Genomic DNA, 18,467 nt, shown 5'->3' with positions numbered 1-18,467 from the left:
TTTTCTCACCCTCCTTTTGAGGCCCATCTTTGTTGCTTTCTACCCTATACTCTACATTCTAGTTACTTTTTGCCACTGAATGTATTACACACATCTTCACACGTTTTGCTCGTGTGGTTTCTTCTGCCTGAAGTTCCCTTCTTTCCCTCCTTTCTTAAGAGGCTTCAACTTTCTTTGTTTTTTCAAGAAACAGACAAAAATGCCCCAACTCTTCTCATTCTGACTTGCTGAGCAAAATTACCACTTGGGCATGTGCACTCAGATAACACTGTGTGTGTAATTTTTCCATAATATTTACCACAGAGAATCTTTGCACTCATTTATCTCTCTTTTCTCCCATTAGAGCTCTTTGAGAGGGAGGCCTGTATCATGTTCGTTTTCCGTTTTCCCGTGCCCAGCAGAGACCTGGCCCTTAGCAGGTGCTTTACAAATTGGTGAATAGATGTCTAAGGAAAATGTCCTTAAATATCACACTTCTCCAGTAGGTGCCACCACGCCATAAAAATATTTGGGCCTGACGTTTCCCTATATTTGAGGCATTGAGTTATACAAAATTAAATGAATGCCCTACTTTATCAACCTAACTGATAGGCACTTAGTTAAAATCAAAGGTGGGATGCTGTTGAATTTATTTCTGTGCCGTGAACAGAGTATACCTGAGGTTATGCCTGCACATGCTTGGGACACAATCTTTACAAGGCTTAGTGTTTAAATAAGGCAGCTTAACATGGCCAAAATGAAGGGCTGATTTGGTAACAGATTTCATTATAAGCATAATGCCTATTTATGTGAGACTTTAGGAATCTGAGGCCGTGATCAAACCATTCGAGAATAAATCAATAGGATGATTTTGGAAGAGTTAGTGAAAATAAGGAAAAGGAACCTATAAGTAAGGAAAAATAAAATTAAAACTACTAAATTCCCCATAGAAACAAATAGCTCGCAAATGTAGAAGATAGAAGAAATGACCATGATTAAGTAAATGCATAATGTGGAAAGATAAAATTACAGTGGCATATTTGTCGAACTGACTGTTTGTAACCTTAGAAGAAAACTACCTCTCTAAATACTCAGCATTTCGTAAGCAAGGCGGAGCAAGCTGACTTAAATTAAAAATAATGAACTCCAAAATCAAGGGTCTTTAGCTCTTTAAAAAAAATACCTGAATTAAAATGTATTTTAGTTACCCTTGCATCTACATAACACCCAGCGCTCAGCACGTCCCCCCGGGGATGACTTTCCGTTTCTGTCTGCTTTCCCACTTCCAGTCTTCAATATGATTTTTTCAAAAACTGAATTCAAGTTAGCATACAGTGTAGTATTGGTTTCAGACGTAGAATTTAGTGATTCATCACTTACATGTAACACCCAGGGCTCAATCCCAACAAGGGCCCTCCTTAATGCCCATCACCCACTTTCCCCACCCCCATCAACCCTCAGTTTTCTGTATTTAAGAGTTTCTTATGGTTTGTCTCCCTGTTTTTACCTTATTTTTCCTTCCCTTCCCCTAAGTTCATCTGTTGTGTTTCTCCAATTCCACATATGAGTGAAATCATGTATCTTTCTCTGACTGACTTATTTCAGTTAGCATAATACCCTCTAGTTCCATCCATGATGTTGCAAAAGGCAAGATTTCATTCTTTTTCATCACCCAGTAGTACTCCATTGTATATGTATACACACACACACACACACATATATATATATGTATATATATATATATATACATATATATATATACACAACACATCTTTATCCATTCATCATTTGGCGGACATTTGGGTTCTTTCCGTAATTTGGCTATTGTCGATAGGCACTGCTATAAACACTGGGGTGCATGTGACCCTTCAAGTCAGCATTTTATATCCTTTGGGTAAATACCCAGTAGTTCAGTTGCTGGGTCATAGGGTGGTTCTATTTGTAATTTTTTTGAGGAACCTCCATACCGTTTTCCACAGTGGCTGCACCAGTTTGCATTCCCACCAACAGTACAAGAGGGTTCCCTTCTCTCCTCATCCTTGCCAATATCTGTTGTTTCCCAAGTTGTTAATTTTAGCCATTCTGGCAGGTGTGAGGTGGTATCTCATTGTGGTTTCTAATAGGACCTCAAAAGGCTCATGGCTTGTATTGTTGGCAGCTTTCTGAAGATGAGAATTTACTTCCTGGCTGGTGTTTGGGAGCCAGTCAACTAGCTAGTTAGGAACCTTAGGAACCCCTGTTGACTCTTAGTGTCTGCCTTTCAGGACAGTTTTTTATTCTCTACTTGGCTCTGTGTGTTACAATTATAATGTATGTTTTTACTTTGTTTTGTTTTTTTAAGAAAGAACTATAAAAGAGAGTCGGTGGCTAGTAATGGTAACAAAAGAAGAGAAATCAAAGGCCTTAAAAATGATTGGTTACTAAATATAATGGTGTAGTGGGCACATGTTATTTTTTCAGTTTTATGTGCTACAGTTTATAGAGTCGGTAATATGCCACTATATTCAGGGGGTGCAAATGAGTAGAGTCTACCGAATGGATGTAGCACAGGAAACTCCAACAATAAAGAAGATAATGTTGCCTCAACAAAGTCTTCATTGAAGGTGAAATCCCTTATGCTAAACCTTGGGAGGTGATAAGATTTGCCAGGTAGAGAGATTTGGGGAAGAACTTCCATTTGCAATGGGATAGCATGAGCAAAAGATCAGTTGATTGGAACACAATGTTCCTGAGTTCAGAGAGTTATAAGTACTTGTTCCTGGCTAAAGACACGTGGCACTTTTCACACATAATCACTAATCTCAAACATGGTGGGACAGACTTTATATCCATGTCTGCAGCTAAAGAAAATAAGTTCCAGAGAAATTAAATGTATTGCTTCATTACCTAGCCCAAGTTGGGATTCAGCCTCAGGTCTGACCTACTGTAAAACTCTTACTTGTTCCTTTATGTCAAGTTGCAACAGATACAAAAAAAATTAAGAGGAAACTAGAGCATTTTAAAATTCTAAAAGTCGATCTCCCAGCTTGTAACATTTCATTTGATTGTAACAAATGAAAGCAGTAAAGGAATAACACAACCAACCCGAGTCCCTTTTGAACTCATGTGGCTCCACAAAATAATTGAATAAACACACCTTCACATCACTATCATATTGTAAAGCGTACCCAAACTGGTTTCCATTGAATACTTGCTTCAGTTGATTTCTTTTTTCCGTTCTCATTTCTGAATGTTTTTGTGTATGTAGATTTGAATTTGAAGTAGAAAGCCATTTTCTTTTTTTTTTAAGTGTTTATTTTTGAGACAGAGAGAGACAGAGCATGAACGGGGGAGGGTCAGAGAGAGAGAGGAAGACACAGAATCCGAAGCAGGCTCCAGGCTCTGAGCTGTCAGCACAGAGCCCGACACGGGGCTCTAACTCACGGACCGCGAGATCATGACCTGAGCTGAAGTTGGACGTTTAACTGATTGAGCCACCCAGGCGCCCCTAGAAAGCCATTTTCAAGAAGCCTACACATCCTTGTAAACATTAATAGGAGTCAGAGGTGAAAGGGCTACATGGTTTTAGTCAAAATGGGTTTCCTACTATATTACCAAGTCAGAACACATGAGCAAAGAACACTATGGGATATCATGTTTAAATTAAATAATCAGTGGTCATTATTTTTCTTGGGAAATGTAAATATTCCTTAAAGCTATGATTTGGGGGGCACCTGGTTGGCTCAGTCGGTTAAGCATCCAACTTCGGCTCAGCTCAGGGTCTCGTGGTTCGTGAGTTCAAGCCCCATGTGGGGCTCTGTGATGACAGCTCAGAGCCTGGAGCCTGCTTCACATTCTGTCTCTCTTTCTCTCCCTCTCCCCTGCTGATGCCCTGTCTCTCTCAAGAATAAATAAATAAATCTTTAAAAATTAAAAAAAACCCTATGATTTGGTTTTATTTTTTAATTATGAGACTAGATATTAACACAGATTATAAGACTGTAAGATTTCAGGTTTGACTGGGCTGATGACTAGCAAGTCAATAGGAGGGAGAAACTGTTGGTTGTTGGTCAGACCTTATGTGGATCCAGAGATTGTAGCAGAGTGGAGAGAACGAGGTCGACTGGGAGGAGTGGATGGCTAATTATTGAATTCCAGAAGAATTATAAAAGTTTGGAGGTGAAAAGAAGACAATTCCATGTCAGAAGACAAGAGGGATAGTCAAAGTGCTATGGAGGGGGCCATGAGGCAAAATATTTATCAATAAGAGATACAATATTCCTCTGGTTCTTTTTCAGTCATACGGAAGAAGCCATCTGTAACCACCCTGCCTCTTCAACTTACTCTTTGTCCCGTCACCTTTTCACTTTGTTCATAAAATTGACTGTGTCAGAAATTATCTTATTTATGAATTTATTTACTTAGCTGTTTATTTGTTATTCTGTGACTTTGCCCGCTAAATGTAAGCACCACGCGGTCAGCACTCTAGTTCATGTTAACTTCTTGTCCCCGCCCCCCCCCCCCAACACCACATGGAACACTTCATGCTACAAAGGATGCAACTCTTATATACACAGTTTGTGAATAATTGAGTATGTTAATACACCATTTGTGACATTTCAAATATTAATATTAACATTAGTCAATATTTATAAAGTACTTAAAACAGGTCCTTGCATATAGTACAATAAATGTTTGTTATCTAAGTGAATATCTTCCTAATATGAACTAACCAATCTCCCTGAAACTAAATTAAAATCCCTTCTGATAAATAAGATAGACATTGAATTTTATATTCAGATCATCAGGTCCACGATTAATAGTTAATGCTCCTTAGCAGAATTCCTGACCGTAAGTGGTTTTGTTTGATTTTAGGAAACTTATGGGAAATTAAGTCTTTGGCCTTAACTGAATCCCTGTCTTTAGTTTATACCCAAGAAAGAGAAATGCAAAATAGTTGTCTTTCCCTTATACTTCGTGACGTATTGTTATTCTTTTTTTTTTTTTCTAATGTTTATTTATTTATTTTGAGAAAGAGAAAGAGTGCACACATGGCAGAGAGAGAGGGAGAGAGAATCCCAGGAGGCTTGGTGCTGCAGAGCCTGACGCGGGGCTTGATCTCACAGACGATGAGATGATGACCTGAGCCGAAATCAAGAGCCAGGTGCTCAAGTGAGCCACCCAGGCACCTCGCTCAACATTTTGTAGTTCTTGTCAGAACATATTGAACTATAATTGGCTGTTTGACAGCGTAAACCTTCTTGGAGCGCAGGCTTCGTGAGAACGAGCAACAGCTTCTCACTGGTCGTTGTTATATACTGAGAATTCAGCACAGTGGCTGGCGTAAGGTAGGTGTCCCAAAATGTTTAATGAAATACTGTGCTAATGGGGAGAGGAAGGAGGCATACTTTTAGAATCCGTCTGAATCCTCACATCAAGACAGATCGGGCGGCTTGATATATGCCAAAACTACAACCTATGGACAAGGTTGAAATGCCCGGTTCTTGTAAAAAGTGAAAAGCAAGAAAAGGAAACGGGCTGGAGGAGAATCCTATATAATGAAAGCAATTTAAAAGACATCAGTTTTTAAAAGTAGACGTGCCTAAGGAAGCTCGCTTGAATAAAACCCTCAAGAAATGCAAAGATGGAATTACTGTATGTTGGCATTGGTACGGAGCCGTCGTGGGGACGGGGAACATGGTAGAAAGCCTTTGGGTATGAGTGGAAAATTAATTTATCTTATAATTCACTAAGTTGTATACTGTGTGTAGTTGTCTGTATCTTCTGTTTTATTTTACAATAAAAAGGTCAAAAAATTACCATGTCACAGGAGCTTAGGCAAATAGATCACAAAACGTCTAGAAAGGTCGAGTGATACATAATATGTGCTGCAGAAGCATTACAAATCATCCACTGATTACTCTCGTACGTATGACGCTGCTCTAGATTCTGGCTGTTGTCTCCAGCCCGATTTCTTCAGTAAATCTCAGATCCCCTGGCTTTGACAGAGGACTGAGAAATCTGTTTAGCATGAATATTAATTCCTCTGTTGGATGCCATGTTTTGGTGATATTTTTCACCAGCAAACTGTTTACAGTGTGGCTCCTGTGGGTTGGGGCCCTAGCCTAGGTGTTTGAAACAAAAAGAGGGGGTTGGGATGATTCCTCTGCACAAAGGGCATATAAAGTATAGTTACAAAGTGAGATCCCCCCCCCCCCCATTTCATACACATTAAATTTCATTGACATGTTCCTTAATTCTCAACATGGAACCTCTGGACTTCCACAAACTTCAAAAAAAAATATTTTACGGGGCATAAATGTCTTTGAATGTATTTTAACCTAAGAAGTCCAAAGGCAGAATGAATTTGTGCCCTGATAATGCTGAACAAGTCTTTAGTTGACATTAATCAAATCGTATCAGTCTCTTTTTTTTGTTTTTGTTTTTGTTTTTTTTTTGGTCTTTTGCTTTTGAATGATATTAGATAAAGTGTGATACCTGTTGTTTCTCAATAAAAAGAAATACTGTTTTGCAATGTATACAAATAGGGAATCAGTATGTTATACATCTAAAACTAATATAATGCTATATGTCCATATCCCTCAGTTGAAAAAGTTAGAAGTATTTCCTTGTAGTAAGTAATAAGAGTGTAGGGGTGAATTAACTTTACTGAGCAACTAATAAGCCATTTCTTAATGTTGTGGGGTTAGCTCTAGGTCTACATCTTGCATTTTCATGGCAAGCCTCTCAAGTAGTTGCTATGTTGTTCCAGTGGTTGGGATTTGCCCGAGAACATTCCCAAAATTAGGTGGTGGAGCTGAAGTGTGAGCCAGAGCTTCTGTCTCCAGGTCCCACGTTGGTCCTTCCAACCAGGTCACTAAGGGGCAGATTCCAGCATCCTTGTCTTGTGTTTACACCAGACATCGATAGCCTTTTAAAATTCTAGATCCTATTAAAATGCTAATGGAGGAGGAGCCCTCTTTTTCATTCTCATCAGCTCTTTCTCTAGGGAAGAGCTGAGGATTTAATAAACTAACACCTTTCCTTTGAGTTGGTTTCTTTAACTTTCATTTCCTTTCATCTCTGAGCTTTAGATGTATTAGTGATTGAGATTAACTCAACAATAATTTCCAGACATCACCATCCCTCTATGGCAGTCTTTCACTTTACCGTTAAACCCTATGAAATTAAATCTGTCCGGGTAAGTCCAACGAAAGATGGCAGTAAGAGAAGGTGAAAATAAGGAAAAGATTCAAAAGAACGGCTGATTTAGCAAGCTGCCACCTTCCATTGTTTTATTTCCCCCAGAGCAAAAAAAAAAAAAAAAAAGAAAAAAGCTATGATCAATGCCCTTGCCTCTGCCCAGCTAGCACCTTGCTGGAGAGCAGACGGGGTTAAACATATACAGGGAGAACTTTTGCCTTTACTTGATGCTAAGGACAAATCATCAGCCATGCAAATACCACAAGCAGGGGAACTGTTAGCCATACATGTACTAATTACTCAAGTACTGACTACAGCAGCAGGCGGCAGCATGCTAATTGGGTATTGTTTGGGAACACTTGAATTTGGGGATCACTTTAATCCTTTCCTAAACCCCCTTACTCTCTTAAATAATCTTTACTCATTTTCTCTGGCCAGAAAAAATTTAAGCTATCAAAATATAGGCTCAGGCAGCATAGTAAGCAAAACAGGAGGAGGAGGGGAAGTGAGAAGAAGAAAGATATTTTCCAACTCAAACCTAGTGCTGATCACATTTCCTGTACACAGGTCATTTCCTGTACACATGGAGTTGTGTGCATTTTTCCTTCGTGCACCTAAGAAAGCTGAGATTCACCATTTATCCGTTTCTTAAGATTCTGAATTGTCCTGAATTAATATCAGAAGCAGAGAGGGTACATTTCCATTTTAAGTCTGCAGCTCTCATCCGGTTCCTAACTCTCCTTCCTTCCTCTCAGCCCATACAACGGGTGAGCCAACTAAGACCCCTGGTGACTCAAAACAATCTTACAGTTAGGAAATTCTGGTCTGTGTGGGACTTTTGCCCTTGAAATTAAGTGATTTAACCTGCTGAAGAGAAAGCTTTTTGAAAATAAATATAAAAGTAAGAACTTAGCAATGTAAAACTAGGAATGCCAAGGTTACAATTAGCCAGTATCAGCACCTTTCTATTAATAACTGTCTGCCTGTGTTAGTCATGGAAGGAAGCATCCTTTCTATTTCTGCCAGCTGGCCATGGTTCTTCAGGGGGTTCCTAAGACTCCTGTCCTCTCCTCCTGCTGTATGTATTACAAGGCTATACAACGATCAGCCCATTGTGTGGCCAGAAAGCTCACTCGTGAACTGTGCTTTCTCAGTGGGAATTTCTGAATTTTCGCATGACTCTAATTCACAGTCTAAATGCTTCAGGTATCTGTAGATTATCGTTGAACATAAAGGCAAATTGGAAAGAAGTACATCAAAAGTTCTGAAGGTAAAAGTTAATTTACCCTCTAAGAAAACTCCAATGAAATCTCTCTGCGTCCAAAGTGGCGAAGTCACTGTGAGCAGGTTCTCGCACAGCCTTTGGAGAAAACAACAGAAGACCTCCACTTTGATTCACTTTGCACCTAACAACTTTACGTGATATTCAAATATATGATAATGTATGGCATCATGGATGCACAGGGCAGTCAACTCCAGGAAGCCTTGCCAGCCAGTAAGTCTAGACTGGCTCTTCAAGTCATTCGTGCCCAACGGAAGGCACAGGAAAAGTCTCAGAATCAATAGGAACGTTTCTGAGTGACCAGCAGTGAGGTATAGTTATAAAAATTTAGCATTAGGAGGATGAACAAAGCATCTAGGATTAGATTTTAGTAAGTGATGAGGATGGCGAGTAGCTAATTAGGAGTTAAGAGTCAGTGAAAGGACCAAATGATCAAACTGTTCATTTTAATTGGTAAATGAAATACGCTTCATTCATATGATAGAGTCCCAAGTCATCGATTGAAAAAGAAATACTAATAAAGGGTAGCATTCCAATATCACAGAAAGGGAGACAGATTCACTGACAAGGATATCATCTCACAGATGATTTTGAATGAGAAATTGCAGAACAGAACGATCTCAATTCTGTGTGTGTGTGTGTGTATAGGTTTTATTGTTCACACTCAAAGAAATGTAAAAATCACTCTTCTAGAAAAACAAAATGCTCAGAGCTAATAACCACGGGTGACCATGTTGACAATTGGCTGTCACAAGTGACTTCAAGTTCCAGGGGAGCCTTTCTAATGTTGTTCTGAGATTTTTGATTCATACCAAATGTGGAGAATTTCAAATTACAACCAGTGTAATCCCTTCATTAAATCCTAGAATTTAGATGACTTTTCGATTTTATGTGAGCTTGTAAGTGTGTTTGAAATGAACCAAAGTATGCTGGCTCTACCTCTGCCTTGTGCTGCACTCTTTGGTAGACCAATGAATAATGGAACAGCGATGATGAAATAATCATGGGAAACTAAAAAATAAGATATTGCTCATTATGACACATACCCATCTAAAGATAAAGGCAAACCATATACTGGCACAGATAATCCGTTGTGTCCATTCAAATTACCCATGTGGACTACAACACCATGGTTGTTTCTAGGAATCCTGCGTAGTTATGAAGAAGACTATAGTTACTGGCATTACCATGTGTCACCATCAGCGAGATTCATTGCGAGAGTCTAGTCAAAAACATGCCATGAAAATTCTTTGGCTTCCGTAATTCTCGAGTCGTACTTAGCAAATGATTGGGTGTGAAGTTCTTACGTGGAGAAGTGTTGTTATTTTTATCAGTGGATACCTGACTAATTGCAGAAGAACACTTCGTTGACTGACGGAGGGAAAAGATAGAATTTTGCCCAAGAGCAATGATGCAAATCTCCCTAAAATCTAACATCCTAGAAATGGAAAATGGAGCCCTGCAGTAAGGAGTTCCACAAGCCTTTCTCTCTGCCTTAGGTTGACACCACCTTCTTCTGTGTCTCTGTTTATTCCTAGAATGCAGTCCCAACAGTACCTGCAGCAGCGTCGAAAATTTGCAGCTGTCTTCCTGGCATTCATTTTCATTCTGGCAGCCGTGGACACGGCTGAAGCGGGGAAGAAAGAGAAACCAGGTAAGCAGTAGGGTTATGAAGGCAAGACTGTTTATGGATTAACATCCATCTGATCCAACTTCCTGGTTTTTGTCCTCCCTCCCTCCTTCCCTTCCTTCTTTCCAAGTATTTAGAAGAATCTAAGGGACACCCCCACCCCCATCGATCTCCCCTCCACCAGTCCTAAAATATAGATGATGATTATTAACATAATGATCATATTAGTAGCTACTCTGTACGGAACACTGACCAGCAAGTAGGTGTTTTATTTGTGTTGTCTCTCTCCCTCAAAGAGAGTCCTGCAAGGAATTTTTGTTGTATGTTATCTTAATAAAGGGGGAAACTGAAGCTCAGAGCAGTATAGCACCTTTTCTATGTCACTTCCAGTGTCAAAAATAGCAGGCTGTAGGGCTGGGAGTCTGTTTAGGTCTGTGATCCACCTCATTCATCTTACATTATTCCATCTCTACGACAGAGAAAGGAACATTGACTTGCCTTACAAGTCATTGACTAGCCTTACAAATGGCTAATCTGACAGCCATTACTTCTAACAGAATGTTTCTTGATTTTTTCGTTTCACTGTTTTTGACCATCCTTTACAGAAGTGTTTGCTTCTAAAAGGAGCTGTCATTAAATCACTTGTACAGTCCCTAGCACATGGTAAGAGTTCAGTTAACGTTCTGTCTCCTTCAGTTTTCCTTGTCCCTTCTCTGGATCATTCGTTGAGCCAATCATCTGGCTAAGATGTATCAAGTTGCCAGTATTTACTGGACAGCGAAGAAGGAGGTAGAAAGCACAGACCTCACAACCTCACGCCCTGGAATGAGCTTTGTTAGAGGAATCAGGGTTTTCCAGGTGTTGACTGTTCTTCCTTCCTTTCTTCCTTCCAGAAAAAAAAGTGAAGAAGTCTGACTGTGGAGAATGGCAGTGGAGTGTGTGTGTGCCCACCAGCGGGGACTGTGGGCTGGGCACCCGAGAGGGCACCCGGACTGGAGCTGAGTGTAAGCAAACCATGAAGACCCAGAGATGTAAGATCCCCTGCAACTGGAAAAAGCAATTTGGAGGTAAGTCCCGCTCCTGTTGTCCTGTTGGTTAAATCGTATGCTCTGCGATAATGCTTACATTTTTTCCCTCAGATATTTTTTGGGTTTTTTTTTTTTTTTTTTTTTGAGGTTGACTGCTATTTATTTATTTATTTATTTATTTCGAATAGCACTCCCCACCTCCATCACCTGTGACAACTAAAAATGTCTCAGGTATTGCCAGATGACCCTTGGGGTCAAACAGTCCCAGATCAAGAACCACTGCTGTACCAGTCAGGACGTAAACTATATACCCTTGACCCCTCCTAAGGGTGCATCGATCTCTCTTCTTTCCTCTTCTTTGATTTCTCATTCTTTTTTCCTTCCTTCTCACTTCTCTTGTTTATTCTCCTCCTTCTCCAGACCGCTTTCTGTGACTTTCAGGCCTCCTCTCCGTTTCCATCTTTCTCCACCATCCACAGTGATTAATAGACTGACTTCTCAATTCCAGCAAGACTGTTTATAGCCACTTTTCACAGACTTTTCTCTCATTGACTATTGCCATGCTCCTGCTGGCCTCATCTGCCTATTTGGGAAGGAGTCCTTCAATACTTCCAACCTTTTTTGTTTGTTTGTTTGTTTTAGAGATCATGAGCAGGGGAGAGGGGCAGGAGGGAGAGAGGAGAGAGGACAGAGAGAGAGAGACACTTAAGCAGGCCCCAAGCTCAGCACGGTGCTAAAGCAGGGCTCAATCCCACGACCCTGAGATCGTGACCTGAGCCAAAATCAAGAGTCGGACGCTCAACTGACTGAGCCACCCAGGCACCCCAACACTTCCAACTTTTAAACCCACTATTGAACATCCAGATTACCTGTTTCTTCCACATTCCAGTCTTTCTGTCTCTCTTGGCCATGGTAGTTCACAATGCCCCAATTGTTCTTACTGTTTGCGGAAATGTATTCTGACCTGTAAGTCAGTGAAGAAGGACAATGGGTATACTCACTGTATTTTTTTTCTTTCTCTATAACCTTTGGGGTACTTTTTATGAATGGTGGTAACTTCTATAAGGGCACTGTGAAATTCAGATACATTTGGTCTTACGTCCCCTAAAGACCCTACGGAAAGTTTTTAAAAGTATGTCTTAAAGAACGTATACCTAGACTTTATAAAGAACTCTCAAAACTAAGAATCCAATTAGAAGGTGGGTAAAAGATAGGGACAAACATTTTACCATAGGCAAAATACAGGTGGCAAATAAACAACTGAAAAAAGTGTTGAACTTCTTTTCCCTGTTAGGGAAAAGGAAGTGAAAACCAGTGAGATGTCACTGTATACTACGCATCCATCAGAATAACTAAAATTACAAATAACACCAAAGGCTAGAGAGGATGTAGGGAAACTAGATCACTCATACTTTGCCGATGGAAATGTAAAACGGTATAGCCACATTAAAAAAAAAAAAAAAAGAGGATGGCAGTCTTGTTGTAAGACCAAACATCTGTTTACCATACAATGCAGGCTTCACTTTTGGCCATTTACCCTAGAAGAATGAAAACTTCCATTGCTATAAAACTCTGTACACGGATAGTAAAGAGCAGCTTTATTTATGACAGCTAAAACCTGGAAACAACCCAGATTTCCTTCAATGGGTGAGTGCTGAAACCGTAATACATTCCCATCCCACCATGGGATACTACCCGGCAATAAAGAGAAACTCACTGTTGAAACACACAACTTGGATGGACACCCAGGAAATTATGCTGCGTGAAAAAAGCCAATCTCAAAAGGTTACCTACTGTATGATTCTATTTACATAACATGTGTTTGTTTGTTTGTTTGTTTGTTTAGAGTGAGAGGCAGGGCAGAGGGGAGGAGGGGGAGAGAGGAAATTTTAAGCGGGCTCCATGCTCAGTGCAGAGTCTGACAGGAGGCTCGATCCTACAACCCTGGGAACATGACCTGAGCCGAAATCAAGTCGGACGCTCAACCAACTGAGCCACCCAGGCGCCCCTACGTAACGTTCTTAACATGACAAAATTATAGAGATGGAGAATGGATGAGTGATTGCCAGGGGTTAAGGAGATGGAGAAGGGAGGAAGATGCCTAGGCTAAGGCTAGGAAAGGTTTCACCCGAAGGACTCCTGTGTTGGAGCTCTTTTGTATGTTAATGGTATTGATATTCACTCATATCTGCACATGTGGCCAAGTCGCAGGGAACTAAATGTGTGCACACATGCATATACACAAATGAGTGCGCGTGAAATTGGCAGGGCCTGAATAACTTTTGTGGAATGTATCCCTGTTCATTTCCTGGTTGCGCCAGCGGGCTCTGGTTATGTAAGATCATCACAATTGAGGGAAATTGGCTGAAGGATCTAGGGATCTTTCTATATTACTTCTTACAACTGCATGTGAATCTGTAATCCTCTCACTGCAGAAAGTGAAAAACAAAAGTGTGCCTACTTCTCTGGCACTCCTAGAGGAGCTCAAAGATTTCTGTTTGGTCCTACCCTGCCTTTAGCGGAGTGCAAATACCAGTTCCAGGCCTGGGGAGAATGTGACCTGAATACCGCCTTGAAGACCAGGACCGGAAGTCTGAAGCGAGCCCTCCACAATGCCGACTGCCAGAAGACAGTCACTATCTCCAAGCCCTGTGGCAAGCTGACTAAGCCCAAACCTCAAGGTAAGTCCCTGTCGTCATGCCCTACTTGTCATAGGCACACACTGATAGACTCCGGCAGGATCCTCAGATGTGGAAACTCCGATTTTCGAAAGGGGGATCTTAGGCGAATTACCTTCGTAGAGAGATTGAAAACACGTTGTATTTGGAGCGTCACGCCAGTGCTTTTCAGGAGGCAGCTGAGTTCAAATTGGAGTCCTTTGCACAGAAGGGGAGTGGGGGCTGGGATGGGAACAGGCTCCCAGCACAAATCAACAACTTAGCAGAATGGGCCAATTAAGACAGTTGTCATATGGTGACTATATATTCCAAGCCCTAAACTGGGGCTGCCTCCTGACAAGTATGAACACATTTATGAAGATCATGAAGCAGAAAATTTAAAATCAGATCTCTCCTAGATTATGCAACATACAGAGTTTTCATGAAGTCAGCTACTTTATTTTACATTTTTCCTTTCTCTGCTGCATAAGTTGATAGGTCCCATATTTCTTATCCTTCGTTCAGAGCCTTTATATTTTTTTTAGTTGGATGTTTACCACCTTACATTTATCATGGAATTTTTAAATTATGTAGAACCGTCTTCCTGTTTGCTCCCAGAAAGTTACACTCTGCTCCCATGCCGGGGAAAGTAAACCAAAACAAATATCCCAGGCGTGGTTTCGTACAAATAGAATCCCAGCTGAGGGGGGACAAGGAGGTGTTAAACTCTCATTTCACTATGGGCTGAGCTATGCCCCTCCCTCGTCAATTCAAATGTTCACGTTCTAACCCTCAGTACCCCAGAATGTGACTGTGTTAGGAGACCAGGCCTTTAAAGAGGTAAAGTTAAATGGAGATGTATGAGTGGGCCCCAGCCCAATCTGGCATACAGAAAAAGGAGATTAGGACACAGACACATACAGAGGGAAAACCATACAAAGACATAGGGAAGAGATGGCCATCTACGAGCCAACGAGACACGTCTCGGAATAAATGAACACTGCTGACAGTCGATCTCCGACCTCTGGCCTGTAGAACTCTGAGAAAATTCTCTTGTTGAAGCCACCCACTCGGTGGTACGAGGCATGGCAGCCTTCACAAATAAACACAGCATGTCTCAAGGAACTCTCAACTGTCTCCTTGGCCTCTGCCCACATTTGAGCTCTAAATGGACCTGCAGATACACACTGGTCAGATTAAATGCAAGGAGACACTCAGAAAAATGAACACGAAACCCTCATAAGTGAAAATAGAAGAAAAAATGCCTCCAGAAGTCAGGATTGACTAGCTAGCTGCTAATAGGCAGAAAGGACTCATGTTATAGGCCTTTGGTCTCTGATGGAGTTGTCCATGGACATGGTTACCCACAACTGCGGGGTGGCTGGAATCTAGGATTCAGGATGCCCCCTTTCCAGATCATGGGAATCTGCTGGTCGCGGTGAAAGGCATGATGTGGGGCTGGAGTCAGTGTCCGAGTGTGGGTGCCAACTTTGTAAGTGTTGCTTGTCTGGAGACAACTACACAGATCTGATGAAAATTGGTGGCCATATCTATCCAGTGAGACATTTCCAAAACCAGAAGAACTCAGAGATACAGTTTTCAAATTAATTTATTTGTAAGCCAGTCAGAGAGGGGCGCCTAGGTGGCTCAGGCGCTTAAGTGTCCAACTTCCGCTCAGGTCATGATCTCACACGTCATGAGTTGGAGCCCCATGTCAGGCTCTGTGCTGACAGCTCAGAGTCTGGAGCCTGCTTCAGATTCTCTGTCTCCCTCTCTCTCTTTCTACCCTCCCCTGTTTGTGCTCTCTCCCTCTCTCTGTCTCAAAAATAAGTAAGCATTAAAAAAAAAAGCCAGAGAACCCAAATACTCAGCATAAGTAGAGAGTGGGAAGGAAAAGGAATTAAAGAAGTCTCCATACTACACCACAGTGGTTCTCCATCTGGCCTGAGCATTAGAATTTTCTCTGAGAACTTATAAAAATCCCAGTGCCCAGGCATAACCCAGACCAACCAGATCAGCATCACTACCTTTGAAAATTAAGATGTTCCTAAAAAGATTTCATTATCAGCCGCAATGTAGAAATACTGCGCTAATATGAAGTTCATAGAGACCACACATAGGCATGTACACAATCTGTTTTTGTTTTTTCCTCTGGGTGAGAGAAACTTCAGTTTAATAAATAGGGGAAGAAAAAATGAGAGAAGGATTAGGTGGTAGGTGGTGGGGGGCGGTGCTGGGTAGATATGGAAAATGTTGAAAAGTTTGGAATAAATCGGACAAAGTGGGGACATGATTCACAAAGACCCTTCAGGACATTTGGTAATTCACTAGGTGAGGACTTCTTTTGGCTGGTGGATAGTTGACCTTTTACATTTTTACATTTTCTCATCTAGTGATACCTAATGAAGGTTAAAAGTTTGGCTCAGGCTTTCACTTTGAAAACTGGCGGTGAAAATATTTCAAGTTGGTAAACATTTAATTTGTTAACCTATCAAAAATTAAGCTATATGATTAATTGAAAATGGGATTAGCCTGAGTGAGTTATATATTTCACAGTACTATGTAAAGCCCAACACTGATGTGCAAAGGTGACTCGCAAATGGAAGAATACACGTGCTAGAGCATGATTTCTTCTTCCTATAATTTTGATTCCAGTTCAGTTAATATACCATGTTCTGTTAGTTTCGGGTGTACCGTATAGTGATTCAACACTTCATACATTACCCAATGCTCATGTAATCGCACTCCTTAATCCCCATCGCCTTTGTCACCTTCCCCACACCCCCCACCCCCACCCCCACCCCCACCCCCACCTTCCTCTCTGGTACATTTCAGAGTGGTTTTTGGTTTGTCTCTTTTGTTTCTTTGCTTGTTTTCTTTCTTAAAGTCCACATATAAGTGAAATCATATGGCATTTGTCTTTTCTCTGACTTCTTTTGCTTAGCATAATGCTCTCTGGCTCCATCTTGCAAATAGCAAGATTCCATTCTTTTTTTATGGCAGAAAAATAATCCCCTGTGTATATTCACCACCTCTTTTTTTTTTATCTACTCATCAATCGATGGACATTGGTTTGCTTCCATATCTTGGCTATTGTAGATAATGCTACTATATACACGTAGGGGTGCGTACATCCCTTTAAACCAGTGTTTTTGTACTCTGGGTAAATACCTAGTAGTGTAATTACTGGATCAAAGGGTAATTGTATTTGTAAGTTTTTGAGGAATCTCCATATTGTTTTCCACAGTGGCTGCACCAGTTTGCATTCCCATCAAGAGTGCAAAAGGGTTCCTTCTTCACGTCCTCACCAACACTTGTTATTTCTTGTGTTTTTGATTTTAGCCATTCTGACAGGTGTGAGGTGATGAGGACTCATTGTGGTTTTGATTTGCACTTCCCCGAAGATGAGTGGTGTTGAGCATTTTTCATGTGTCTGTTGGCCATTTGTATGTCTTCTTTGGAGACATGTCTGTTCATGGGTTCTGTCCATTTTTAATTGGATTATTTGTTTTTTGGGTGTTGAGTTGTGTAAGTTCCTTTTTGGATACTAACCCTTTATTGGATATGTCATTGACAAATATCTTCTGCCATTCAGTGGGTTGTCTTTTAGTCTTGTTGACTGTTTCCTTTACTGTGCAAAAGCTTTTCATTTTGATGTCGTCCCACTAGTGTATTTTTGCTTTTGTGTCCCTTGCCTCCGGAGACGTATCTAGAAAAATGTTGTTACGGCTGATGTCAGAGAAATGACTGGGCTCTCTAGAACATTATTTCTGTAACTGTTCTGGTACACATCTACCAGAGTATAACTTTCAGGAGGACAGGGACCTGACCGGTTTTGTTCTCCACTGTATCCCTTTTGCCTAGAACAAGGGGTAGGACATAATAGGTGCTGATTAAATGCGTGTATAACAGATAAATGCTAGAAGAAAAAAAAAAAGGTTTCACACATTAAACTTACAAATGTGGAAGCTGCAGTAGTTATTTACGTGATATTTTCATTAAGTTATACAATTATAAATTATGTTCTTCCTTTCTTGAGGAAAGAATAACCCATCAGGGCATCCTGCTATTTTAGCTCAGGACATGAACAGGAAAGAGGGAGATAGCGAACCCACTCGTTTTGAGTCAGGCACTGTGATAGGTACTTCTCATTTCAGCTTCAAAGCTGTTCTGGGCAGTGCATTGTATTTATCCTACTTTAGATCTGAGAACGCACACGCCCAGAGAGGTTAAGCCACTTGCCTCACGTTTCACAGCTTCTAAGTGGTGATTCAAATTTAAAGTCAGACTGACACCAAAGACCCAGTGCCTTTTCAACTGCACCATGCTTCCCCTGGGTATTATAAATTCATGAAACTTTGGTCACGTTAGATAAATCCCAATGTCTAGGATCATTACCTTGTCTGTCATCTGATGTAACCCTGATAGAATAAGTGAGGACAGAAAACATCAGTGATTCTTCTAAATCCACTCTGTTGTTTAGGAATAGAATCAGCTCCATGTTTCCTTCTTTTGTGACTCTATTTTCCTCCTTTGTAGCCCGGTCACTGAACTCATAGCCAGAAAGTACTTTTTTCCCACCACTGTCTTTCTCATCAAACACATCATCGGGTTCTGGTCTTTTGTCTGCTTTTTTTTTCCCCATTGTTTTTTAAACATTTATTTATTTTTTGAGGGACAGAGACAGAGTACGAGCAGAGGAGGGGCTC

At 40.8% G+C, this 18,467-nt stretch overlaps 1 protein-coding gene and 1 long non-coding RNA gene across 3 annotated transcripts in view; one reads left to right on the top strand and one right to left on the bottom strand.

Annotated features, from left to right (window-relative positions):
- Window positions 1-18,467, top strand: part of PTN (pleiotrophin) — a 100,207-nt gene that overhangs the window by 65,382 nt on the left and 16,358 nt on the right. For both annotated transcript variants that reach the window (XM_060633224.3, XM_060633223.3), the window contains exons 2-4: window positions 9,982-10,097; window positions 10,967-11,140; window positions 13,621-13,782. In XM_060633224.3, coding sequence (XP_060489207.1) covers window positions 9,983-10,097; window positions 10,967-11,140; window positions 13,621-13,782 — 451 coding nt within the window. In that variant the 5' untranslated portion in view covers window position 9,982. The remainder of the gene's footprint in view (window positions 1-9,981; window positions 10,098-10,966; window positions 11,141-13,620; window positions 13,783-18,467) is intronic.
- Window positions 11,309-18,467, bottom strand: part of LOC132679570 (uncharacterized) — a 135,686-nt gene continuing 128,527 nt past the window's right edge. The window contains exon 4 of the long non-coding RNA XR_009610226.2: window positions 11,309-12,065. This is a non-coding gene — a long non-coding RNA (uncharacterized LOC132679570). The remainder of the gene's footprint in view (window positions 12,066-18,467) is intronic.

This window comes from Panthera onca, chromosome A2 (assembly GCF_046562875.1).
Source record: "Panthera onca isolate mPanOnc1 chromosome A2, mPanOnc1 haplotype 2, whole genome shotgun sequence".
NCBI lineage: Eukaryota > Metazoa > Chordata > Mammalia > Carnivora > Felidae > Panthera > Panthera onca.
This window is presented reverse-complemented; position numbering and strand designations above follow the sequence as displayed.